We start from the raw sequence: 25,279 nt of genomic DNA, 5'->3' as shown, positions 1-25,279 counted from the left end.
ACTACACTGTAAACAATATGATAAACGAGAGAAAAAAAAGTTCAGTGTATAACATACACACATATACACGCACACACATATACACACACACACATATACACACACACACACACATATATACACACACATATACACATATACACACACACATATATATATACATACACACACACATATACACACACATATATATATATATATATATACACACACACACATACACACACACACATATACACACACACACATACACACACATATACACACATATACACACACACACATATACACACACACACACACATATATATACACACACACACACACATATATACACACACACACACACACACACATATATATACACACACACACACACACACACACATATATATACACACACACACACACATATTAAAAAAAATAGTGTAATAATAATAATAATGTCTATTGTAGTTCAGAGCTTATTTGAGGTTGTTGTGTTTAATAGCCTGATGGCTGTAGGGAAGAAGCTGTTCCTGAACCTGGACGTTACAGTTTTCAGGCTTCTGTACCTTCTTCCCGATGGCAGTGGTGAAATGACCATGTGGTCAGGATGGTGTGGGTCTCTGAGAGGAATAGGTCGGGTAGATGCACAGAGTCCCTTGCCCAGAGTAGGGGAATCGAGGAGCAGAGGACATAGGATTAAGGTGGAAAAGATTTAATAGGAATCTGAGGGGCAAGTTTTACACACAGAAAGGGTGGTGGTTGTATGGAACGAGCTGCCAGAGGAGGTAGTTGAGGCTGGGACTATCCCAATGTTTAAGAAATAGTTAGACAGGTTCAGAAGGTGCAACTCCAGAGCCAACATGGGAGACCCCTTCCACCCCAGCAACGGACTGTTCCAGCTGCTACGGTCAGGCAAACGCCTCAGTTGCCATGCTGTGAAAACGGAGAGGATGAGAAGGAGTTTCTTCCCAGAGGCCATTAGGACTGTAAACTCCTATCTCTCCAGGGACTAACTTTACTGGACCATTTTACTGTTGTGTGGTGTCTTTTTAAAATTGCTGTTTTTTTCTGTTTTCTGCCCTCCCTCCCACAAATATGTAATATGTGAATATGTCATTCTGTTCCATTCTGTTTGTAGTTTGTTGGTTTATTTTTTTCACAATTCGCGAGCATTGCCACTTTTCATTTCACTGCACATCTCGTATGTGTATGTGACGAATAAACTTGACTTGACTTGGATAGGACAGGTTTGGAGGGATTTGGACCAAACACAGGCAGGTGGGACTAGAGTAGCTGGGACATATTGGCCGGTGTGGGCAAGTTGGGCCGAAGGGCCTGTTTCTACGCTGTATCACTCGATGACGCGCCATCTCTAAAACTTCCAAATATCAAGAACACCACTGTAGTTTGTGAATTATCTGCCCCATTGTGGACATTGGACTTTGTCTGTGAAACTGGTGCGCTACAATGCTGAGAACTATATTCTGCACTCTGTATCTTCCCCTTTGCTCTACCTATTGTATTTGAGTTTGACTTGATTGTATTAATGTAAAGTATTGTCTGGTGTTTTGGTTTAGTTTAGAGATACAGTGTGGTAATAAGCCCCTCTGCCCATGCAACTGCAGGAGATGCAACAACTGTTGCAGCTCATTGTCCCACCACCCAGCAAGTCAAATAGGCCTTTCGGGTGAAGCAGCAACATGGAAGGATGAGTGGGAACCTCACTGAAAAATGAAAGGCCTGGATAGAGTGGATGTGGAGAAGATGTTTCCACTAGTGGGAGAGTCTAGGCCCAGAGGCGGAAGCCTCAGAATAAAAAGACAAACCTTCAGAAAGGAGATGAGGAGGAATTTCTTTAGCCAGAGGGTGATGAATCTGTGGAATTCATTGCCACAGACGGCTGTAGAAGTCAAGTCAATGGATATTTTTAAGGCAAAGAGGATGTCAGGGGTTATGCAGTAGAGGCAGGAGAATGGGGTTGAGAAGGAAAGATAGACCAGCAATGATTGAATGACGGAGTAGACTTGATGGGCTGAATGGCCTTATTCTGCGAGTAGAATATATGAAATCTCTTGACTTCTAATCTAGCATACCGCACTCAGGGCGCACAGTGTGGTCTTCTCTGCATTGGAGAAATCAATAGCAGTTTGCAGTGTTGTTTTGCTGTGTGCCCGTGATCCATCCACAAGACTTGTCCCCGGGTTTGCTAGAGCTCTCCACTCTTGATTCTCCATCTCACTTCCACAACAACCCTGCCCTGCCAGTGGCCTCCCGCACGGCTACAAGTCCTTCCTGAGCTCAGACGACAACACCTCGTCCTTCATCTGAGCAGTGCAGCCTTCCCAATTCAACATGCATTAAGAGAACTCCAGGGTGCACTGTGGTGCAGCGGTAGAGGTGCTGCCTCACAGCTCCAAATCGCCCATCGTTGTTCTGAAGAAGGGTTCAGACCTGAGACCTAGTGAGACTAAACCTGGAGTATTGTGTGCAGTTTTGGTCCCCTAATTTGAGGAAGGACATTCTTGCTATTGCGGGAGTGCAGCGTAGGTTTACAAGGTTAATTCTGGGGATGGCGGGACAGTCAGATGTTGATGGAATGGAGCGGCTGGGCTTGTATACTCTGGAGTTTAGAAGGATGAGAGGGCATCTTATTCAAACATATAAGATGATTAAGGGATTGGACACGCTAGAGTCAGGAAACATGTTCCCGATGTTGGGGGAGTCCAGAACCAGGGGCCACAGTTTAAGAATAAGGGGTAAGCCATTTAGAACGGAGACTTTTTCTCACAGAGAGTTGTGAGTGTGGAATTCTCTGCTTCAGAAGGCGGTGGAGGCCGATTCTCTGGGTACTTTCAAGAGAGAGCTAGATTGGCCTCTGTTAGATCGCGGAGTCAGGGGATATGGTGAGAAGGCAGGAACGGGGTACTGATTGTGGATGATCAGCCATGATCACATTGAATGGCGGTGCTGGCTCGAAGGGTCAAATGGCCTACTATTGCATCTATTGTCTATTGACCCGGGTTCGATCCTGATGATGGTGCTTGTCTGCACAGAGTTTGTACGTTCTTCCCGTGACCCGTGGGGGTTTTCTCCGTGATTTCCGGTTTCCTGCCACACACCAAAGGCGTACAGGTTTGTAGGTTGGTTGGCTTGGGTAGTAGTGTTAATGCGTGGGGATTGCTAGTCGGTGCGGACTCAGTGGGCAGACGGGCCTGTTTCCACGCTGTATCCCAAAACTAAATTTGGGTTCCATCCTAATCTCAGGTGCAGTCTGCGTGTGGAGTCTGCACGTTAACCCATGGGTTTCCTCCACGTGCCCTGGTTTCCTCCCCCAACCCACAGATGTGCAGGTTTGTAGATTAATTGGCCCTAGTGCGTAAGGAGTGGATGAGAAAGAGGGATAACGTTGAACTAGTGCCAGCGGGTGATCTATGATCAGTGGACGGAAAATGCTGGAGAAACTCAGCGGGTGAGGCAGCATCGATGGAGAAGAGAAGTCGGCGACCTTTCGGGTCGAGACCCTGCTTCAATGTGATCGATGGTCAGCGTGGATTGGTGGGCCTGTTTCCGTGCTGTATCTACAAAACTAAAAGAGGTATTCTTTCTTTGTGTGTGTGTGTGTGTGTGTGTGTGTGTGTGTGTGTGCGCGGGCGTGTCAGTGTGCGCGGGCGTGTGTGTGTGTGTGTGTGTGTCTGTGTGTGTGTGTGTGTGTGTGTGTGTCTGTGTGTGTCTCTGTGTGTGCGCGCGGGCGTGTCAGTGTGTGTGTGTGTCTGTGTGTGTGTGTGTCTCTGTGTGTGCGCGCGGGCGTGTCAGTGTGTGCGTGCGCGCGCGTGTCAGTGTGTGCGTGCGTGTGTGTGCGCGTGTCAGTGTGTGTGTGCCAGTGTGTGTGTGTGTCAGTGTGTGTGTGTGTGTGTGTGTCTCTGTGTGTGTGTGTGGCTCTGTGTGTGTGTGTGTGTGTGTGTGTGTGTGGCTCTATGTGTGTGTGTGTGTGTGTGCGCGCGGGCGTGTCAGTGTGTGCGTGCGCGCGCATGTCAGTGCGTGCGTGTGTGTGTGTGCGCGCGTGTCAGTGTGTGTGTGTGTGTGTGTGTGTGGTTCTGTGTGTGTGTGTGTGTGTGTGTGTGTGTGTGCGCGCGGGCGTGTCAGTGTGTGCGTGCGCGCGGGCGTGTCAGTGTATGCGTGCGTGCGTGTGTGTGTGCGCGCGTGTCAGTGTGTGTGTGTGTGTGTGTGTGTGTGTGTCTGCGCGCGCGTGCGTGCGTCAGAATTGGCCAGTTTACTGTTGGTCACCCTCAAGGGTAAATCTCAGGAATCAGCAATGGGAATTTAGGAGATGGTAGAGAATTTGAACAAATTGTAACATAAATGATTTTGTGCAGCAGACAATAAAAACATCCCAACAATAAGAGGGCAGGAGGGTTGGAGGAACTTAAAAAAAAGGATGAGGCAGATGAAAGGCAGACAAATTGACTGGATTAAACTTGACTGATTCCTTCCTCTATTCCCACTGTAGGATTAAGTTGCAATGAACTGAACAGGTCTAAAAGACATACGACAGAAGAAGAACTGAACGTTTAAATCCTTACTGAATTCTCGTCTTCTCTGTTGCCGATGACGAAGCAAGCCACGAAAGAAAAGAATAAAACACAAGGTTAGAAACTTATTTTAATACTTTAATAGTTTAAGAAAGTTGGACAGGTACATGGATAGGACAGGTTTGGAGGGATACGGACCAAACGTGGGCAGGTGGGACAAGTGTAGCTGGGACATGTCGGCTGTTGTGGGCAAGTTGGGATGAGGGGCTTGTTTCCACTACTATATGACTCTGTGACTCTGAGACAAAACAAGGAACACCAAACACAGAGGGAGAGATTCATTGTATAACACAGATGACTTGGCTCTGTCACTCATTGTTCCAATGGTGCCCTCAAGGGAACAAAGTTTCTTCAGGTTGCTTTGAGGGGACGGTAATGTAGTAATATTATGGTAAAACATTCATTAGCAAACTCGAGGGAAGGAAATGCTGGCTGCCTTTCTATCTGTAAAGGGAGCAGAGAAGATTTACGAGGATGTTGCCAGGACTCGAGGGCCTGAGCTATAGGAAGAGGTTGAGCAGGCTAGGAGTCTATTCCTTGGAACGCAGGAAGATGAGGGGTGATCTATAGAGGTGTACAAAATCACGAGAGAAATCAGGTAGACAATAGACAATAGGTGCAGGAGTAGGCCATTTGGCCCTTCGAGCCAGCACTGCCATTCAATGTGATCATGGCTGATCATCCCCAATCAGTACCCCGTTCCTGCCTTCTCCCCATATCCCCTGACTCCGCTATTTTTAAGAGCCCTATCTAGCTCTCTCTTGAAAGTATCCAGAGAACCTGCCTCCACCGCTCTCTGAGGCAGAGAATTCCACAGACTCACCACTGTCTGTGAGAAAAAGTGTTTCCTCGTCTCCGTTCTAAATGGCTTACTCCTTATTCTTAAACTGTGGCCCCAGGTTCTGGATGAACATAGGTACATGGTAGGAACGTAGGTAAATGAACATAGCCTCTTGCTTAGAGTAGCGGAAACTTTTTGCCTCCCCAAGTCAGAAAAATCAAATACTAGAGGACAGCTTGAAGGTGAGTGTGGCAAAAGTTAAAGATATGTGGGGGCGTTTTTATTTTTGGTTCTGGACTCCCCAACATCGGGAAAATGTTGAAGAAGGGTTTCGGCCCGAAACGTCGCCTATTTCCTTCGCTCCATAGATGCTGCTGCACCCGCTGAGTTTCTCCAGCAATTTTGTGTACCTTCGATCTTCCAGCATCTGCAGTTCCTTCTTGAACACATCGGGAAAATGTTTCCTGCCTCTAGCGTGTCCAAAGTCTGAAGAAGGGTTTCGGCCCGAAAGGTTGCCTATTTCCTTCGCTCCATAGATGCTGCCTCACCCGCTGAGTTTCTCCAGCACTTTTGTCTACCTTAATAATCTTATACGTTTCAATAAGATACCCTCTCATCCTTCTAAACTCCAGAGTGTACAAGCCCAGTCGCTCCATTCTCTCAGCATATGAGTCCCGCCATCCCGGGAATTAACCTTGTAAACCTACGCTGCACTCCCTCAATAGCAAGAATGTCCTTCCTCAAATTTGGGGACCAAAACTGCGCACAATACTCCAGGTGTGGTCTCACTAGGGCTCAGGTCGGAACCCTTCTTCAGGACGACGATGGGCCCTGACCCCAAACAACGGCGATATATTTTCTCAAGATTCCAGCACCTGCAGTTCCTTGCGTCTCCGTGAAGACTTTACTTGACTTGCTGATTACCTGAGCAAGATATTCAGTTGCCAGCAAAATTATAAAGACCACCGCCATAATAGGACAACTAAAAGTGGAGAATACATGCCTTTTTTAAGGCAATGTTGGGTCAGATAACCATAAGGTCATAAGTGATAGGAGCAGTCTTAGGCCATTCGGCCCATCAAGTCTACTCCGCCATTCAATCATGGCTGATCTATCTCTCTCTCCCAACCCCATTCACCTGCTTTCTCCCCACAACCCTCGACACCAGTACTAATCAAGAATCTATGATCATCATGGATAATCCCTAATCGGCCTCATCCCAATCCCCCACACAGATGTAATTTTCACCCAGGAATGACAGGACAGCATTCCTAATGTATCAGGATTCTAATGTTTACAATTAATTTGGATGATGTACGTTTCCAAACTCTTCATCCAGACCCGAGTGTAACTGTATTATAATTACATTAAAAAATGTGCTGCAGAAATGTACCACGGTTGCTGACACTGTGTCTCCCTTCCCCACAGCTTCTAACATTGAGGACTGGGCATTAAACTGATCGCTTTGTAAGACAACTGCTTTCACTATGCCAAGGCAAGATGCTGAAGTCACATGCAGGCCAAGACTTATTAAAAGTGTCATATTCTCTTTTCAAAGGACATTAATCAGCGAGATGGAACTCAATAGCAATCAGCTGCTGCCTACAAGAACCAAGGTTCATCGAGGAGGCAGCAAACTGAAGAAGATTATAGTTGCAGCTGAGCTTTTAGTTTTAGAGATACAGCGTGGAAACAGGCCCTTTGGCCCACCAAGTCCACACCATCCAGCAATCTCCTGTACACAACCACTAGCCTGCACACTAGGGACAATTAATTAAAAAATATATATATGCCAGCTAATTAACCTACAAATCTGCGCATCTTTGGAGTGTGGGAGGAAACCGGAGCACCCCTGCGGAGTTTGCACGTTTTCCCTGTGACCACATCGTCCAACATCCCAAAGACGTGCGGGTTGTGAGTTAATTGGCCCTCTGTAAATTGCCCCTAGTGTGTCGGGAGTGGATGTGAAAGTGGGATAACATCGAACCAGTGGGAACGGGGGATCGATGGTCGGTATGGACTCGGTGGGCCAAAGGGCCTGTTTCCATGCTGTATCTTACAACTAAACTAAGACAAGTTTGTAGTTCAGGCAGGTGCTATAACACATTTAAAATACTCTTGGACAAGTACATGGATAGGAAAGATTCAGAGGGATATCTGGCAAATGTTGGCCACTGGGACCAGCATAGATAAGGCATCTTGGTCGGCATGGACGAGATGGGCCGAAGGGCCTATTTCTCTGCTGTGGCTCCGTGACAGGAAGCATTCATTTTAGCAAATTAAAACATCAAGTTGTTTCCAGGTTAAGGAGGAACTAAACAAGTTGTTGAGTTACCAGACATCCTGCCTATACTCATGTTACTACTTTTATGAAAGATTTATGATGGGAATTGGCAAGAGTCATGTTTTTGTTTATAAAGCCCTGCAGTGCCTCCAAGTGGGGCGGCACGGTGGTGCAGTGGTAGAGCTGCTGCCTTACAGCACCAGAGACCTGGGTTCATTCCTGACCTCGGGATGTGGCTTCGGTAAAATTCTAAATTATCCCTAGTGTGTAGGATAGTGCTAGTGTACGGGGTGATCGCTGGTCTGTGCAGACTCGATGGGCCGAAGAGCCAGTTTCCACACTGTATCTCAAAAGTTTAAAGTAAGAATTTAGAAATAGAGAGTAATTATCTTTGAAAAGACACAAAGTGCTGGAGTATTTGTTTAAGAAAGAATTGCAGATGCCGGAAACATCGAAGGTAGACAAAAATGCTGGAGAAACTCAGCGGGTGAGGCAGCATCAATGGAGCGAAGGAATAGGTGACGTTTCGGGTCGAGACTGATGTGGGGGTGGGGCGGGAAGAAGAAAGGAAGAGGCGGAGACAGTGGGCTGTGGGAGAGCTGGGAAGGAGGGAGAAAGCAAGGACTACCTGAAATTGGAGAAGTCAATGTTCATACCGCTGGGGTAAGTGCTGGCGTAACTCAGCGGGGTCAGGCAGCATCCATGGAGAACATTGATAGGTGACACTTAGGGTCGGCACACATCTTCAGTAATTATGAATCAATTCAAATTAACAATAATTGTGTTGAGTTGTTTGGTTTGTTGGTAGGATTTCAGAAAACAGAACAAATCCATTAACAAAATGACGGGCACGGTCTAGTCATTAAGCCTAGACTAGCACTTCCCTCCACTTCAGTACCCGAAGATCACTTTTAGGGCTAACTTCACGAACAAACAAATAGAGTAAACATATGACGCTGACTTACATGCCCCATCTCCACTAGTCCCACCTGCCTGCGTTTGACCCATATCCCTCTAAACCTATCCTATCCATGTACCTCTCCAAATGTTAAAAGTTCTGATAGTACCTGCCTCAACTACCTCCTCCAGCAGCGCGTTCCATGATAGTACCAGCCTCAACTACCTCCTCCAGCAGCTTGTTCCATGATAGTACCTGCCTCAACTACCTCCTCCAGCAGCTTGTTCCATGGTAGTACCTGCCTCAATTACCTCCTCCAGCAGCTTGTTCCATGATAGTACCTGCCTCAACTACCTCCTCCAGCAGCTTGTTCCATGATAGTACCTGCCTCAACTACCTCCTCCAGCAGCTCGTTCCATGCACCCACCAACCTTTGTGTCAAAATGTTACCCATCAGGTTCCTGTTAAATCTTTCCATCCTTACTTTAAACCTATGTCCTCTGGTTCTCGATTCCCCTACGCTGGGTTAAAGACTGTGCATTTCCTCAATCTCATGATTTTGTACACATACGGGTAAATAAAGTTAAGACCCATAACCCTGGAGTAACTCAGCGTGACAGGCAGCATTTCTGGAGAGAAGGAATGGGTGATGTTTCAGGTCGAGACCCTTCTTCAGACTGTTCTTCCGATAGCAATTAATATTTATACAACTTTATAGAAATAAATGCAGAAAAAAAAATGCCAGGGCTCTTCACATTGTTCTAGGTTTCATAAAGTTTGAACATCCATCCCAGTTTGCCATCCTGTCCTTTACCTCATTTTAGACATTGGACTTTGTCTCTGGAACTGTTTAGTTTAGAGATACAGCGCAGAAACAGGCCCTTCGGCCCACGGAGTCCGCTCCGACTAGCGATCCCCGCACACTAACACTATCCTACACACACTAGGGACAATTTACATTTACACCAAGCCAGTTAACCTAAAAAAACATGTATGTCTTTGGAGTGTGGGAGAAAACTGGAGATCTCAGAGAAAACACACGCAGGTCACGGGGAGAACGTACAAACTCTGTATAGAGCACCCGTAGTCGGGATCGAACTCGGGTCTCTGGCGCTGTGAGGCAGCGACTCTACCTCTGCGTCACCAACCTGCCCGTTATGCTGCAATGCTGAGAACTATATTCTGCACTCTGTATTTCAGATTCAGATTCAGATTCAACTTTAATTGTCATTGTCCTTGTACAGTACAGAGACAACAAAATGCATTTAGCATCTCCCTGGAAGAGCGACATAGCATATGATTTGAATAAATATTTACATTAGCATATATACAGACCTATGCTATGCTCTACCTACTGTACTTGGGTTTGACTTGATTGGTACTTATGGTATTAAGAATAAGGAGTAAGCCATTTAGAACGGAGACGAGGAAACACTTTTTCTCACAGAGAGTGGTGAGTCTGTGGAATTCTCTGCCTCAGAGGGCGGTGGAGGCCGGTTCTCTGGATGCTTTCAAGAGAGAGCTAGATAGGGCTCTTAAAGATTGCGGAGTCAGGGGATATGGGGAGAAGGCAGGAACGGGGTACTGATTGGGGATGATCAGCCATGATCACATTGAATGGCGGTGCTGGCTCGAAGGGCCAAATGGCCTACTCCTGCACCTATTGTCCATTGTCATAATGTTATCTGATTTGAATAGAAAGCGTGCAAAACAAAGCTTTTCTCTGTACCTTCTCTGTACCAGGTGACAATAATAACACTCAAAGCAGAATTAGAGGGTAACACGGGGAAGTCAATGGAAGAAAAAAATAAGCCGTCCATCTCACCCCATTGCAAGCAAGTCTCCCATGGTCTGAGGTTGGAGAGGCGTGGAGAGTTCTGGCGACATCTGTAGTTCAGTCCAGCCTTCCCTCGTGGGCGACGGAGGGAGTGGGGAGGCATAAGCCCTGAGGTGAGAGGAACAGAAAAAAAGTTATTACAAAAAAAGGCAGACAGACAACAAATGGAATGTGACAATGGACCACAGGCAAAGCCTTGCGCATCACAGCACTTTCATGCTTCATAATACAGCACAGCACAGGAACAGACCCTTCAGCCCACAATTTCTGTGCTGAACATGATGCCAAGATGAATCCATATCCGAAGATAAACAAAAAATGCTGAAGTAACTCAACGGGTCAGGCAGCATCTCTGGAGAAAATGGGTAGGTGATGTTTCAGTTTGGGACCCTTCTTCAAACGAGACCCAAAATATCATCTATCCATTTTCTCCAGAGGTGCTGTCTGACCCGTTGAGTTACTCCAGCATTTTGTGTTTATCTTTGGTATAAACCAGTATCTTCAGTTCCTTTTCATTACCTGTCTTAAAATTCCTTGGAGTCAATATCACCAACAACATCTCCGGCACCACCCACATTGAAGCAACAGCCAAGAAAGCACACCAACACTGCTACTTCCTTAGAAGGCTTAGGAAGTTCGGCATGTCCCCAACAACTCTCACCAACTTCTACAGATGCGCCGTAGAAAGCATTTTATCGGGAAGCATCATAGTTTGGTTTGGGAACAGCTCCATCCAAGACCGCAAGAAATTGCAGCAAATTGTGGACGCAGCCCAGACCATCACACAAACCAACCTCCCTTCCATTGACTGCATTTATACCTCATGCTGCCTCGGCAAGGCCAGCAGCATCATCATGGATGAGTCGCTCCCTGGCCACTCCCTCTTCTCCCCTCTCCCATCGGGCAAAAAGTATAGAAGTGTGAAAACGCACACCTCCAGATTCAGGGACAGTTTCTTCCCAGCTGTTATCAGGCAACTGAACCATCCTACCACAACTAGAGAGCGGTCCTGAACCTGACTGGTGACCCTCGGACGGTACACAAAAATGCTGGAGAAACTCAGCGGGTGCAGCAGCATCTATGTAGCGAAGGAAATAGGCAACGTTTCAGGCCAAAACCCTTCTTCAGAAGTCTGAAGAAGGGTTTCGGCCTGAAACGTTGCCTATTTCCTTCGCTACATAGATGCTGCTGCACCCGCTGAGTTTCTCCAGCATTTTTGTGTACCTTCGATTTTCCAGCATCTGCAGTTCCTTCTTAAACACTGGTGACCCTCGGACTATCTTTGCTGGCTTGACCTTGCACTAAACGTTATTCCTTTATCATGTATCTGTAGACTGTGAATGGCTCGATTGTAATCATGTATTGTCTTTCTGCTGAATGGTTAGCACACAACAAAGGCTTTTCACTGTACCTCAGTACACGACACCATAAACTAAACTAAGGTTTAAAGGACTATGTGCGGCACAGTTGCTGCCTTATAGCGCTTGCAGCGCCGGAGACCCAGGTTCGATCCCGACTACGGGTGCTGCATGTACTGAGTTTGTACGTTCTCCCCGTGACCTGCGTGGGTTTTCTCCGAGATCTTCGGTTTCCTCCCACACTCCAAAAACGTAGAGGTTGGTAGGTTATTTGGATTAGTACAAGTGCAAATTCTCACTGGTGTGAGTAGGATAGGGTTAATATGTGGGGATCGCTGGCCGGTGTTGACTCGGTGGGCTGAAGGGCCTGTTTCCGCGCAGTATCTCTAAAACTAAAAGTGCCAAACGTAGGTGAATGGAAGGAACTGGATGACGGAAGGAACTGCAGATCATGGGTAAATGTAATAGATATCAAACGCTGGATTTACTCGGTGGGACAGGCAGCATCTCTGGAGAAATGTAACGGGTGACGTTGGAAAATGGTAAACGGCTTAGATGGGGCATTTTTGCCGACATGGACAAGTTGGGTCAAAGGGATTCGAGGAATTTGCTGGGTGGAGGAATTTACTGGTCGCCCCCATTTGTAATTTTCTTTCGGGTGGCTTCAGTAAAACATTTTTAAGTCTGCGCTTCTTAATTTATCTAAAGCTCCTTTTGTAAAAGATACTTATTCTTGACCTTCAATAGATTCCAGTGCTCTTCTTGACTGTCTTAAAACCGGTATACTGCATTTAAATGTTGTAAATTTAGAGTGAAATAGAAACTGGGACACCAAGAATAAGTCCATTGGCCTCCGTTGAAGTGCCGCTGGATCTTATCAGCTAGTTCCGCATCTCATCTAAGCGACTCAACGGTCATTACTCTAGCATTTCGTTGACTGTCAACCTAGCGTGCGTGAAACCATCTTTGAAAAGGGACTACCCCCACGAGCTTCTGACTAGAGATCGAGAGTGCTTCTGAATCTGATACCGAAATAAGAAACAGATCTGCAACTAAAAGATCCAAGCATCCAAGATAGCGACAGACATTTATAACAGGTCACAAATTAGTTGTCAACAACATCTATTTTTAATTTGTTTCAGTATTTATTTCTCTGTATGTTTAAGAAAGAACCGCAGATGCTGGTAAAATCGAAGGTAGACACAAAATGCTGGAGTAACTCAGCGGGTGAGGCAGCATCTGTGGAGAGAAGGAATTGGCGACGTTTCGGGTCGAGACCCTTCTGAAGAAGGGTCTCGACCCGAAACGTTGCCAATTCCTTCAGAAGGGTCTCGACCCGAAACGTCACCAATTCCTTCTCTCCACAGATGCTGCCTTACCCGCTGAGTTACTCCAGCATTTTATGTCTACCTTTCATTTCTCTGTATTCAGATATGTTTTTGCTTTAAGTGCTTGACTAATTTGTGGAGAAGGTCACATTGACTGTTCGATGAGACATTTCAAGCCCTTTCACATGAACACAAAAAGCGTTTTTTTAAAAAAAGTTTAGAAATACAGCGCGGAAGAAACAGGCCCCTCGGCCCAACGAGTCCGCACCGATCAGCGATCCCCGCACATTAACACAATCCCACACATGCTAGGGCCAATTTACATTTACACCAATCCAATTAACCTACAAACCTGTACGTCTTTGGAGTGTGGGAGTGAACGGAAGATCTGGGAGAAAACCCACGCAGGTCATGGGGAGAACGTACAAACTCTGCACAGACAGCGCCCGTTGTCGGGACGGAACCCGGGTCCCCGGTGCCGCAAGTGCTGTAAGGCAGCAACTCTACCGCTGCGCCACCGTGCCCGCCCTTAATTGTGAAGGTTCCTCCTCACTATCATCCCCAGGTTACTCCTGTGTTCAATTCTCCCTGTCCATCAGTACACTGCTTACATCCTGCAGCACAGTACTTGGAAGCATGTACCCCTGGATAACATGGGAATGAAATATGAAATTGGCAGTCCCATCTACTGGGTGAAAACACTGCATTCATTTGCCACTTAGACAGGTATTTAAGATCTTACAACACGAGGTGAAGAGAGAAGAAATAACAATTATTTTGACCAATTTGTTGTATTTCACATAACGTCAGGACCTAAGGATTTAAATTAAGCTCGATGCTCACCTCTACCCCATTGCGGACATTGGACTTTGTCTGTGGAACTGCTGCGTTACAATGCTGAGAATTATATTCTGCACTCTATATCTTCCCCTTGCTGCTCTCACCCCAGCCACAGACTGTTTACCCTCCTCCCATCCTGGAGGCGCTACAGGTCTCTCTGTTGCCGGACCAGCAGGTCCAGGAACAGCTTCTTCCCTGCGGCTGTTACACTACTTAACTCTGCATCTTGGTGATTGTCAGTCACCCCACCCTCCCCCCCCCCCCCCGGACACTCCTTCCCCCAGAAACATTGCACTACTACTACTGTTTGTACATATATATATTTTACTGCTCATTATTCTATGTTCCCTCTTCTGGGGGAGATGCTAACTGCATTTCGTTGTCTCTGTTCTGTACACTGCACAATGACAATAAAGATTGAATCTGAATCTGAATCTTGCTCTACCTATTGTACTGGGTTGTATTTATGTGTAGTGTTATCAGATTGGTTAGCATGCAAAACAAACCTTTTCATTGTACCGTGATACACGTGACAATAATAAACCTGAACCATCACACGCTTTCACTATTTGTGGCTGTCTTTGGTGTAAACCAGTATCTGCAGCTCTACCTTACACACCCTACGACTTGCCGATTCATGCTACCCACCACATCTCTCTTCCTCATTCAGACACCTGCTGGTGTAAACATTCACAGAAATTATGTTGGATTTCACACGCAACGTACGAAGCTCCGTCCACGTCGATACAAACACAGGAGATTACTGGAATCATTCATTTATTTAAACTGGGTCAGGGAATATCTGTGGAGAAATACAGCCAGTAGTTTGCGGTTAAGAGAGGCACGAAATGCTGGAGTAGCTCAGCGGGTCAGGCAGATTCGTCGCAGAAAAGGAATAGGCAACGTTTTGGGACGCAACGCTTCTTCTGAAGAAACGAGTCCGCGCGGACCAGCGATCACCCCGTACACCAGCACTATCCTACACACTAGGGGCAATTTACAATTTACAGAAGCCGCAGATACGAACGTCTTTGGAGTTCATAAGTGATAGGAGCAGAATTAGGCCAAGGGAGGCCCGGTTGCACAGCGGTAGAGTTGCTGCCTTACAGCGCTTTCAGCGCCAGAGACCCGGTTCGATCCTGACTACGGGTGCTGTCTGTACGGAGTTTGTCCCTTCTCCCCGTGACCAGCGTGGGTTTTCTCCGAGATATCCGGTTTCTTCCCACACTCCAAAGACGTGGTTTGTAGATTAATTGGCTTGGTAAAATTGTCCCTAGCATGTGTGTGTGCGCCATAGTGCTAATGTACGGGCTGGGGATCACTAGTCGGCGTGGGCTCGGTGGGCCGAAGGGCCTGTTTCCGCGCTGTATCTCTAAACTAAACTAAAAACACGGGACACAATGAAAAATATGATGAACCAGCTCCAGCCTTTGGCTTGTTCTGACTTGAATGAAGATATACAGGACGGAAAGAGAGAAAGAGCTAGATAGGGCTCTTAAAGATAGCGGGAGATGCGGGGGGGGGGGGGGTGGGGGAGAAGGCAGGAACGGGGTACTGATTGGGGATGATCAGCCATGATCACATTGAATGGTGGTGCTAGCTCGAAGGGCTGAATGGCCTACTCTTGCACCTATTGTCTATTGTCTAAACCCCACTGTAGACAAATGTGCAAGTGCAGCTCTGGCTCCAGCTTCTGGGTTAATGTTCAGTGGAATACCAAAGTTCAGTGTCTGGCAGTGCCCTCCCTCCTCCTCGCTCTTGCTTTGTACAAGCTGTTGAAAGTCTGAAAGCATGCGAGTAGCACTTAGCTTGTGAGCAGCCAGACCATTAATTCAGCTTGCTACTCCTCCTTCTGTTATCTCCTTCTGCAAGTCGAATCGGCAGTAAGAAAGGCAAATGCAACACCAGCATTTATTTCGAGACGACTTGAATACACAAACAACGATGTCATGCTGAGTCTCTAGAAGGCGCTGGTCATGTCGAATTTGGAATATTGTGAGCAATGTTGTGCCCCATATATAAGGAAGGATGTGCTGACTCTGGAGAGGGTCCAGAGGAGGTTTACGAGAATGATCCCAGGAATGAATGGGTTAACATATGATGAGTGTTTGTCGGCACTGGGCCTTGTACTCGCTGACACCTCATTGAAACTTACCGAATAGTGAAAGGCCTGGATAGAGTGGATGTGGAGAGGATGTTTCTACTAGTGGGAGTCTTGGACTACAGGTCACAGTCTCGAAATTAAAGGAAGTTCCTTTACGAAGGAGATGAGGAGGAATTTCTTTAGGCAGAGGGTGGTGAATCTGTGGAATTATTTGCCACAGAAGGCTGTGGGGCAGTTAGATAGATTCTTGATTAGTACGGGTATCAAGGGTTATAGGGAGAAGGCAGAAGAATGTGTTTAAGAGATAGTTGAATGGTGAAGTAGACTTGATTCTGCTCCTACCACTTACGAACATATCTCACACTGACAACATGAAAACATTTACAATGAGAAATCTGTACGGTTTTACTTTCTGATTGCTTGCACCACTGCTTAGGAATTTATTGTCCAATGTTTGACTGTCAGTAACCCTCCCTGATGAGAACAAAGTGAGCAAAGCAAGTTTTTTCTTTAAATTGATTATACCCTGTCCAAACAATTCCTATTGCACCAACTTATGCTCAAGTTTAGGATCAGTGTTCAGAAGAATGAGAGGGGAAACCTCATTAAAACGTACAGAACAGTGAATTTAGTCAGAGGGTGGTGAATCTGTGGAATTCTTTGCCACAGAAGGCTGTGGAGGCCAGGTCAGTTTAATAGCCAATAGATGCAGTAGGCCATTCGGCCTTTCGAGCCAGCCATTCAATGTGATCATGGCTGATAATCCACAATCAGTACCCCGTTCCTCCCTTCTCCCTATATCCCCTGACTCCGCTATTTTTAAGAGCCCTATCTAGCTCGCTCTTGAAAGCATCCAGAGAACCGGCCTCCACCGCCCTCTGAGGCAGAGAATTCCACAGACTCACCACTCTCTGTGAGGAAAAAGTGTTTCCTCGTCTCCATTCTAACTGGCTTACTCCTTATTCTTAAATTGAGTCATCAGAAAAATAATCTGCGGATTAATAATCTGAATATTCTTAAAACAGATATTAAGATCAATAATCTTAAAACGACAAGCTCAATATAAATTGAATGAAAATGTGCTCAGTCCCTGCCATGCCTGTGTGGGTTGTTCCTGCCAGCAGACTGTTGCCATGGTCCTGTTTGCAAGTATCCGTGCACTGTGTACTCATAGTCTTTGTGTCTTACACCGATCCTGGCTTCCTAGAATGATCCCAGAGCATTTACTTGCGGAATGCAAACTACTGCCTTTTGTAAAATACTTTAAACTGAAGCCTCGTTTCCTCCCACTCCCTCTTCTCCACTCTCTTGTCGGGCAAGAGGTACAGAAGTGTGAAAACGCACATCTCCAGATTCAGGGACAGTTTCTTCCAAAGATCCTATAGCGAGCAAGATAGTCCACTCGACGAAAAAGACGTAGTACGGTCATGGGCAGATTCATGGGTCATTTTCGGCCCCATTTCCGTAACCGGCTTCCGTCTCCGCACCAAAGATCCCGTAGGATAATAGTGCGGAGACGGAAGCCGGTTACGGAAACATCCTCGTAAAAATAAAAGTTATTTGGTAAAAATCTTCTCCTCATTTTCAGAATTTTAATTTATTAACACAAACTGTTCCCCCGCAACGTTGATTACACTGCGAGTCGGGTCGTGTCGGGTTATGGAAATGGATGAAAAAAAGGCCCACGTTCCGCTCCATTGCGTACTACACGTCAGCCCATTGCATTTAGCAGGAGTGGTCTATCTCGAAGGGCTGAATGGCCTACTCCTGCACCTATTGTCTATTGTCTAAAACCGTGGCCTGATTTTAACATGATGCACCATTCTCAAAAAAGGCCAATAAGCAAGTATAGCACTTGTGAGACACAAGAAATTGCAGACAGTCATAGTCTTAGTGTGGAAACAGGCCCTTCGGCCCAACTTGCCCACACCGGCCAACGTCCCGTCTACACAAGTTCCACATGCCTGCGTTTGGCCCATATCCCTCTAAACCCGTCCTAAATAGTTCTTAAACGTTGCGATAGTACCTGCCTCAACTACCTCCTAAGACAGCTCATTCCATACACCCACCACTCTTTGTGTGAAAAAGTTACCCCTCAGGTTCCTATTAAATCTCACCCCCCCACCTCACTTTAAACCTATGACTCCTGGCTTCTCGCTTCCCGTACTCTGGGCAAAAGACTTTGTGCGTCTACCCATTCCATTCCTCTAATGATTTTGTACACCACCAAGGAATCCTGGGCAAAACACAAAAATCCTGGAGGAACTCAACGGGTCAGGCAGCATCTGTGGAGGGAAATGGACTGACGACGTTTCAGGTCAGGACCCGATCAGATTAGTACAACCCGATCAGTCTGACCCTAAATATCATTACTTTAAACTTTATAGAGATACAGCGCAGAAACAGGCCCATCAGCCCACCGAGTCCGAGCCGACCGGCGATCACTCCATACACTAGCACTATCCTACACGAGGGACAATTTACAGAAGCCAATTAACCTACAAACCTGCAGGGCTTTGGAGCATGGGAGGAAACCAGAGCACCTGGGGAAAACCCACGCAGGTCACAGGGAGAACGTACAAACGCCATACACACGGCACCCGTGGTCAGGATGGAACCCGGGTCTCTGGCGTTGTAAGGCAGCAACTCTACCGCTGCGCCATTGTACCGCCCCTCTGTCCAGTCCTTCCACAGATGCTGCCTGGTCCACAGGAGTTCCTTTAGCACTGTGTGTTTTGCTCAGGGACAAGTTATCAGGAAAGTTAACAGCTAGATTAAAATGCTGGAGAAACTCATACGTCTCGACCCAAAACGCCACCTTTTCCTTCGCTCCATAGATGCTGCCTCACCCGCTGAGTTTCTCCAGCATTTTTGTCTACCTTAGAGTTCCTTCTTAAACAGGAAAGTTAACAGGATGTTATTGGTTATTGCGTGAGGGACTGAACAGGAGAGAGCGCTGGTGAGGCCGCATCCAGAATACTGGAGTCTCCTTATTTAAGGAAAAATGTAAATGCTAAATGTGAATAAATTGAAAGCATTCACTGAATTACAAGCTGAAAGCTGGAATGCATGGATTGCTTTACGAAGGAAAATGAGAAAAAGCCGGTTTGTATCTGCTAAAATTTTCAGATTAGTGCAAACTTAACTGAAACACACAAGCTTCACAGACGGACGACATGGTGGCGCAGTGGTAGAGTTGCTGCCTCACAACGCCAGAGACCCGGGTTAGATCCCGACTACGAATGCTGTCTGTGTGGAGTTTGCACGTTCTGGTTCCGGTTTCCTCTCACATTCTGAAGACGTGCAGGTTTGTAGGTCAATTAGCTTCTGTAAATTGTCCCTAGTGGGTAGGATAGAACTAGTGCACAGGTGATCGCTGGTCGGTGCAGACTCGTGGGCCAAAGGTCACGTTTCCACGCCGAGTCCCTAAAGCTAAAAATACAGTCGTACAACATGGAAACAGGCCTTTCTGACAAACTCGTCCGTGCCAGACATGACGCCCCATCTAAGCCAGTTTAGTTTAGAGAAACAGGCCCTACTGCACACCAAGTCCGCGCTAACCAGCGATCCCCGCACACTCAAAGCCCTGTCCCACTGTACGAGTTCATTCAAGAGCTCTCCCGAGTTTAAAAAAAAAAAAAAAACTTGTGGTAAGCACGTAGAATGTACGTAGCGGGTACGTCGGAGCTCGGGGACATCTCTTAGCGGCTCGTAACGCTAACGGCAGGTACTTAGGAAACGCGGTAAGCTCGGGAAGACTTGTGAAGATTTTTCAACATGTTGAAAAATGTCCACGAGAGCCCCGAATACCTATGAGCGGCTATTACCGTAATTCTCCGAGTTCGAATCAGGGCAAACTCGGGAGAGCTCTTGAATGAATCCGTACAGTGGGACAGGGCTTTAACACCATCCTACACACACACACACACACACACACACTAGGGACAATTTACAATTATACCAAGCCCATTAACCTACAAATCTGTACATCATTGGAGTGTGGGAGGAAACCGGAGAAAACCCACGCAGGTCACGGGGAGACCATACATTGAGCACACTTCAAAATTCCTCTAGAACATACCATGTATTCACAAAGCACAATACAAGTTCTTGCTTTCCACATGAAACTATGTAGCTTCTGTGGAAGTGCAATGTCAAATGTATTAATAAGGTGTGGATAATGATAGTGACTTGGTTTTCCTATCCATCACTAGGAGGTGTCTCCTACATCCACAATAGTCCAATTGTAGGTTCTGCAGCTGTCTTGTAATGGCAGCACGGTGGCATAGCGGCAGAGCTACTGCCTTATAGCACTAGAGACCCCGGTTCGATCCCGATTACCGTCGCTTGTCTGTATGGCATTCTCCCCGTGGGTTTTCTCCGATCTTCGGTTTCCTCCCACACTCCAAAGATGTACAGGTTTGTAGGTTACTTGGCTTGGTATAAGTGTAAATTGTCCCCAGTGTGTGCAGGATAGTACATTTGTGTGGGGATTGTTGGTCGGTGCGGACTGGGTTGGCCGAAGGGCCCGTTTCCGCACTGTATCTCTAAACTAAACTAAGATAGAAAGTATCCCAAAGGAATGGCAAGCAATTCCCAAGTCAGAATGGGAGGCACCTGGGAGGTTGACCTTGCAATGATTAGTGCCCCATGGCTGTCTTGTACTTCCATGTGGCAAGGTTACAGAATGAGCCATGGCAATGCACTTTGTAAATGCCCCATATAATAGTCATGGTGTGTTTGTGATGAAGACTTACAAAGCAAGCACCCTGCATTGCCCAGGGTACTGGCTCACTTATCTTCAGCATCAATGAAGATAAGTGAGCCAGTACCTTCAGCAGCCATACATGCCCAGGCCATAACACCCCCACCACCGTCTTTCACAGCTTTGGATCTTGGGCAGTTCCTTCACTCCTCCATACTTTGCTCTTGCCATCACTCTGATATCAGTTAATCTGCATCTCATCTGTCCACAAGACCTTTTCCAGAACTGTGGTTGCTCTTTTAAGTACTTCTTGGCAAACTGTAACCCGGCCATCCTATTTTTGCGGCTAACCAGTGGCTTGCATCTTGCAGTGTAGCCTCTGTATTTCTGTTCATGAAGCCTTCTGCGGACAGTGGTCATTGACAAATCCACACCCGACTCCTGAAGAGTGTTTCTGATCTGTCGGACAGGTATTTGTGGATTTTTCTTTATTATAGAGAGAATTCTTCTGTCATCAGCTGTGGAGGTCTTCCTTGGCCTGCCAGTCCCTTTGTGATTAGTAAGCTCACCAGTGCTCTCTTTCTTCTTAATGATGTTCCAAACAGTTGATTTTGGTAAGCCTAAGGTTTGGCTGATGTCTCTAACAGTTTCATTCTTGTTTCTCAGTCTCATGATGGCTTCTTTGACTTTCATTGGCACAACTTTGGTCCTCATGTTGATAAACAGCAATAAAAGTTTCCAAAGGTGATGGAAAGACTGGAGGAAAGACTAGGTGCTGAGAGCTCTCTTATACCTGCATTGAGGAGGCAATTAAACACACCTGAGCAATTACAAACACCTGTGAAGCCATGTGTCCCAAACATTATGGCGCCCTGAAATGGGGGGACTATGTATAAACACTGCTGTAATTTCTACATGGTGAAACCAAAATGTGTAAAAATGGCCTTTATTAAAATCTAACAATATGCTCTTCAACCACATGTGATTTTTCTATTACAAATCTCAAATTGTGAGTACCGAGGCAAATAAATAAATGATGGGTCTTTGTCCCAAACATTATGGAGGGCAGTGTAGTGCTCAGCATGGTGATGCTTCAGTTCCACAGACAATAGAGTCCAATATCCACAATGGGGTAGAGGCCATGTCTGAACAGTTCCTTAGCTTATGGAATGGCCGTTCAGATGCCTGGGAAGGTGGGATGAGGAACGAGGGAAGATCATTGATAAAGAAGCTAAATCCAGTTGGGCAAGTGGACACTTGGAAACAAAATCTTCCTTTGAGCTCTGAATGGCAGCAGCGAGAACGTTTCTGGCAATTCCATTTTTTTCTTAAATGCCGTTTGGATCAGACGCTCGCACTTCACCTGTATAGTTCAGTTCTGCTCGCTTATCTGCGATTAGTTTAGATTATTGTCACGTGCACAGAGGTACAGTGAAAAGCTTTTTTTCTTTATTGCGTGCTAGGCAGTCAGTGGAAAGAATATGCATGATTACATTCCACAGTGTACAGATACATGATAAAGGGAGTAACGCTGAGTGCAAGCTATAGTCAATGTAGCTTGGAGCCAAGAGGCCCAGGTGGAAGTCTAAATTAGATTTGGTAAACGGGTTATTGGGTGTTAGTGCTACTGAGCAGCACTACGACCAACATCTTCCATCAAATATAGACACAAAATACTGGAGTAACTCAGCAAGACAGGCAGCATCTCTGGATAGAAGGAATGGATGATGTTTCGGGTCGAGACGAAACAACTAAACCCGAAACGTCGCCCATTCCTTCGATCCAGAGTTGCTGCCTGACCCGCTGAGTTACTCCAGCGTTTTGTGCCTCACAACTGTAACCCAGCATCTGCAGTTCCTTCCTACACATCTTCCACCGAACGGCTGATGATTTAGTTGAACAGAGTGGCGTAACAACTGCACGGATTGGAGCTGCTTTGCATTCTGTGGGCAATCTCCACAGGTTTTGGGTAATGCTTCGTTGCAGTTTATCTTTAGCAGGTTATCGGGAGTTTGAGGCTCATTGGCTTTGGGCTATTTCTTGATAATCAAAACGAGTGGATCAAAGGGTGCAGGCCGGTTCTGGTGATGGTGTGGGTCTCGGGAGATGGAGATGAGAGGTGGGTCTATCACTCAACGTATCTGGGTGATGATTGCTGCAAATACTTCAGCTTTGCAGGGCTCCACCGTCTTTGGGATCGAGGATGTTCAAGGTCAGGTCGGGGGGAGTTTCCCCCTGCCACGGGCACTCACTGATATGATATGTTCTGTATTCGTGCTTACTATATTCCGTGTGCTGATGCAAAGCAAGAATTTCATTGTCCTATCTGGGACATATGACAATAAACTCTCTTGACTTGACTTGCTACCTGCTCCATGGGTGGATAGTCGGCGACTAAACCGTCTCCCCCACCTGGTTTGCCAGGTGAGGAGGGGGGCTGTGGACCCTCAGCAGGACCAAAGACAAGACCTGTCAAAGGGCGGATGAGCTCCTAGCCAGCCAACGGCTATCCACCCTTCAGTAGAAGGTGCGATCACTGTGGTACACAGCATCGTAAGGAATGATGATAAAGCACACACACACCAAAATCCTAGACTTCCAGCGGCGGAAGTCGGCAGGAACTGGAGGACAGAGATGTGTGGTGCTTCCGTCACCGCTCCCGTTGGAAACCAGCACCACTGCATCGCTAATGTTTTCAACGACGATGAATGAATGATGAATGTTCAAGGAGCCTCCTCCTCCTCCTCCCAGTGGTCGTTTAACGCTACACCGCTGTTTATGACTGGATCTTGCAGAAGGTTGATCTGTTGTTGTGAGATTGCTTAACTCTGTACACATTGCCGCTGTCTTTGGTCTTCTGAGAGGATGCTGCTGATCAATGTTGCTTTGAGGTTGGACGTCATGGTAAATCTAATGGTAGTTTTCCCCCCATATTCTTCTGCACCACACTGTGCTAGAATTAGTCTTGGCTTGGTGACAATGGAAGACCAGCCCATGTGGTGGGATCCAGGTTATTGCTCATAGGCCTCACGAAGGTGCAGCTTTGAACTGATGTGTCTGTGTGTTGGTGACAGCGCAGCACTTTATCTCCGTAAAACCTGTGCAGTGCTCACTCCTAACCAATCAGTTGCAACAGATGTATCTGCAATCACTAGATTGAGGGCAGATAGACTGGCGAGGAGGTGGTATTTTGGTAAGGTTACAGAGCGAGCCATGGCAATGCATCCTGCCGATGCCCCGTACAGTAGTCATGGTATGTTTGTGGAGCTGCAAGAGTTCAGATCTGCTTAGTTTATCGTCACGTGTACTGAGGTACAGTGAAAAGCTCTTGTTGCCTGCTAACCAGTCAGCAGAAAGACAATACATGATCACAATCAAGCCATATGTGTATAGATACATGATAAGGGAATAACGTTTAGTGCAAGGTAGTGCCAGCAAAGTCCGATCAAGGACACCAATGAGGTAGATAGTAGTTCAGGACTGTTCTCCAGTTGTGGTAGGATGAGTCAGTTGCCTGATAACAGCCGGGAAGAAACTGTCCCAGAATCTGGTGGTGTGCGTTTTCACACTTTTACACCGTTTGCCCGATGGGGGAGGGGAGAGGCCAGCGTGCGACTAGTCCTTGATTATGCTGGTGACCTTGCCGAGGCAGCGTGAGGTATAAATGGTGTTAATAGAAGGGAGGTTGGTTTGTGCGATGGCCCGGGCTGCGTCCACAATTTGCTGCAATTTCTTGCGGGTCTTGGATGGAGCTGTTCCCAAACCAAGCTGCGATACCTGATAAAATGCTTTTTACGGTACGGTTCTTTACCACCTGCCCCATGTGCCACTTTGGGCTTGTTACTTTGTCTCTTTCCCCATAGATAATCCCAGTGACACCTGCAAGGAATGAGGAGAAAACAAAGTGTATTTATCTCGTCACCACCATTCCTTGATATGTCCAACAGCATCCCACACAAGCGATTTCCAAGAAGTGACCAGTCCACTTCCCTTCATTCGGAACAACACAGCGACCATGACAAGGCTCCACATATATCAGCCAATTTCTCCGACAACATTTATGTTTTACAATGCTGTTGTTGGGCTACAGTCATCACTGATATGGCCGGCATGTCAAAGTGATGGCTTCTCTATTTGCCCAGAGCACGATACCTCACTGCAGAAACCAGTTAAATCACATTGACGCAGAACGGAGACGAGGAAACACTTTTTCTCACAGAGAGTGGTGAGTCTGTGGAATTCTCTGCCTCAGAGGGCAGTGGAGGCCGGTTCTCTGGATGCTTTCAAGAGAGCTAGATAGGGCTCTTAAAAATAGCGGAGTCAGGGGATATGGGGAGAAGGCAGGTGGTGGAAGGGAGAAAACTGATTGGGGAAGATCAGCCGTGATCACATTGAATGGCTCGAAAGGCCTACTCCTGCACCTATTGTCTATTGATTGCATTTCCACTAAAGGCCTCGCCGGATAACGTTGGAAGGTTTCCTTTTCCAAAAGGCATTACTAAAGCAGGTGTACATTTCCAACAACCCGATTGCTTAATGATCGATTTTCCTGACGGTAGTTTCCTAT

General features: G+C 46.6%; 1 protein-coding gene across 1 annotated transcript in view; it reads right to left on the bottom strand.

Annotated features, from left to right (window-relative positions):
- The window catches only part of setd2 (SET domain containing 2, histone lysine methyltransferase), a 117,488-nt gene that overhangs the window by 75,647 nt on the left and 16,562 nt on the right, over nucleotides 1-25,279 (bottom strand). The window contains 2 exon segments of the mRNA XM_033020298.1: nucleotides 4,569-4,584; nucleotides 10,366-10,485. Coding sequence (XP_032876189.1) covers nucleotides 4,569-4,584; nucleotides 10,366-10,485 — 136 coding nt within the window.

Source organism: Amblyraja radiata, chromosome 4, assembly GCF_010909765.2.
Source record: "Amblyraja radiata isolate CabotCenter1 chromosome 4, sAmbRad1.1.pri, whole genome shotgun sequence".
NCBI classification, from domain to species: domain Eukaryota; kingdom Metazoa; phylum Chordata; class Chondrichthyes; order Rajiformes; family Rajidae; genus Amblyraja; species Amblyraja radiata.
This window is presented reverse-complemented; position numbering and strand designations above follow the sequence as displayed.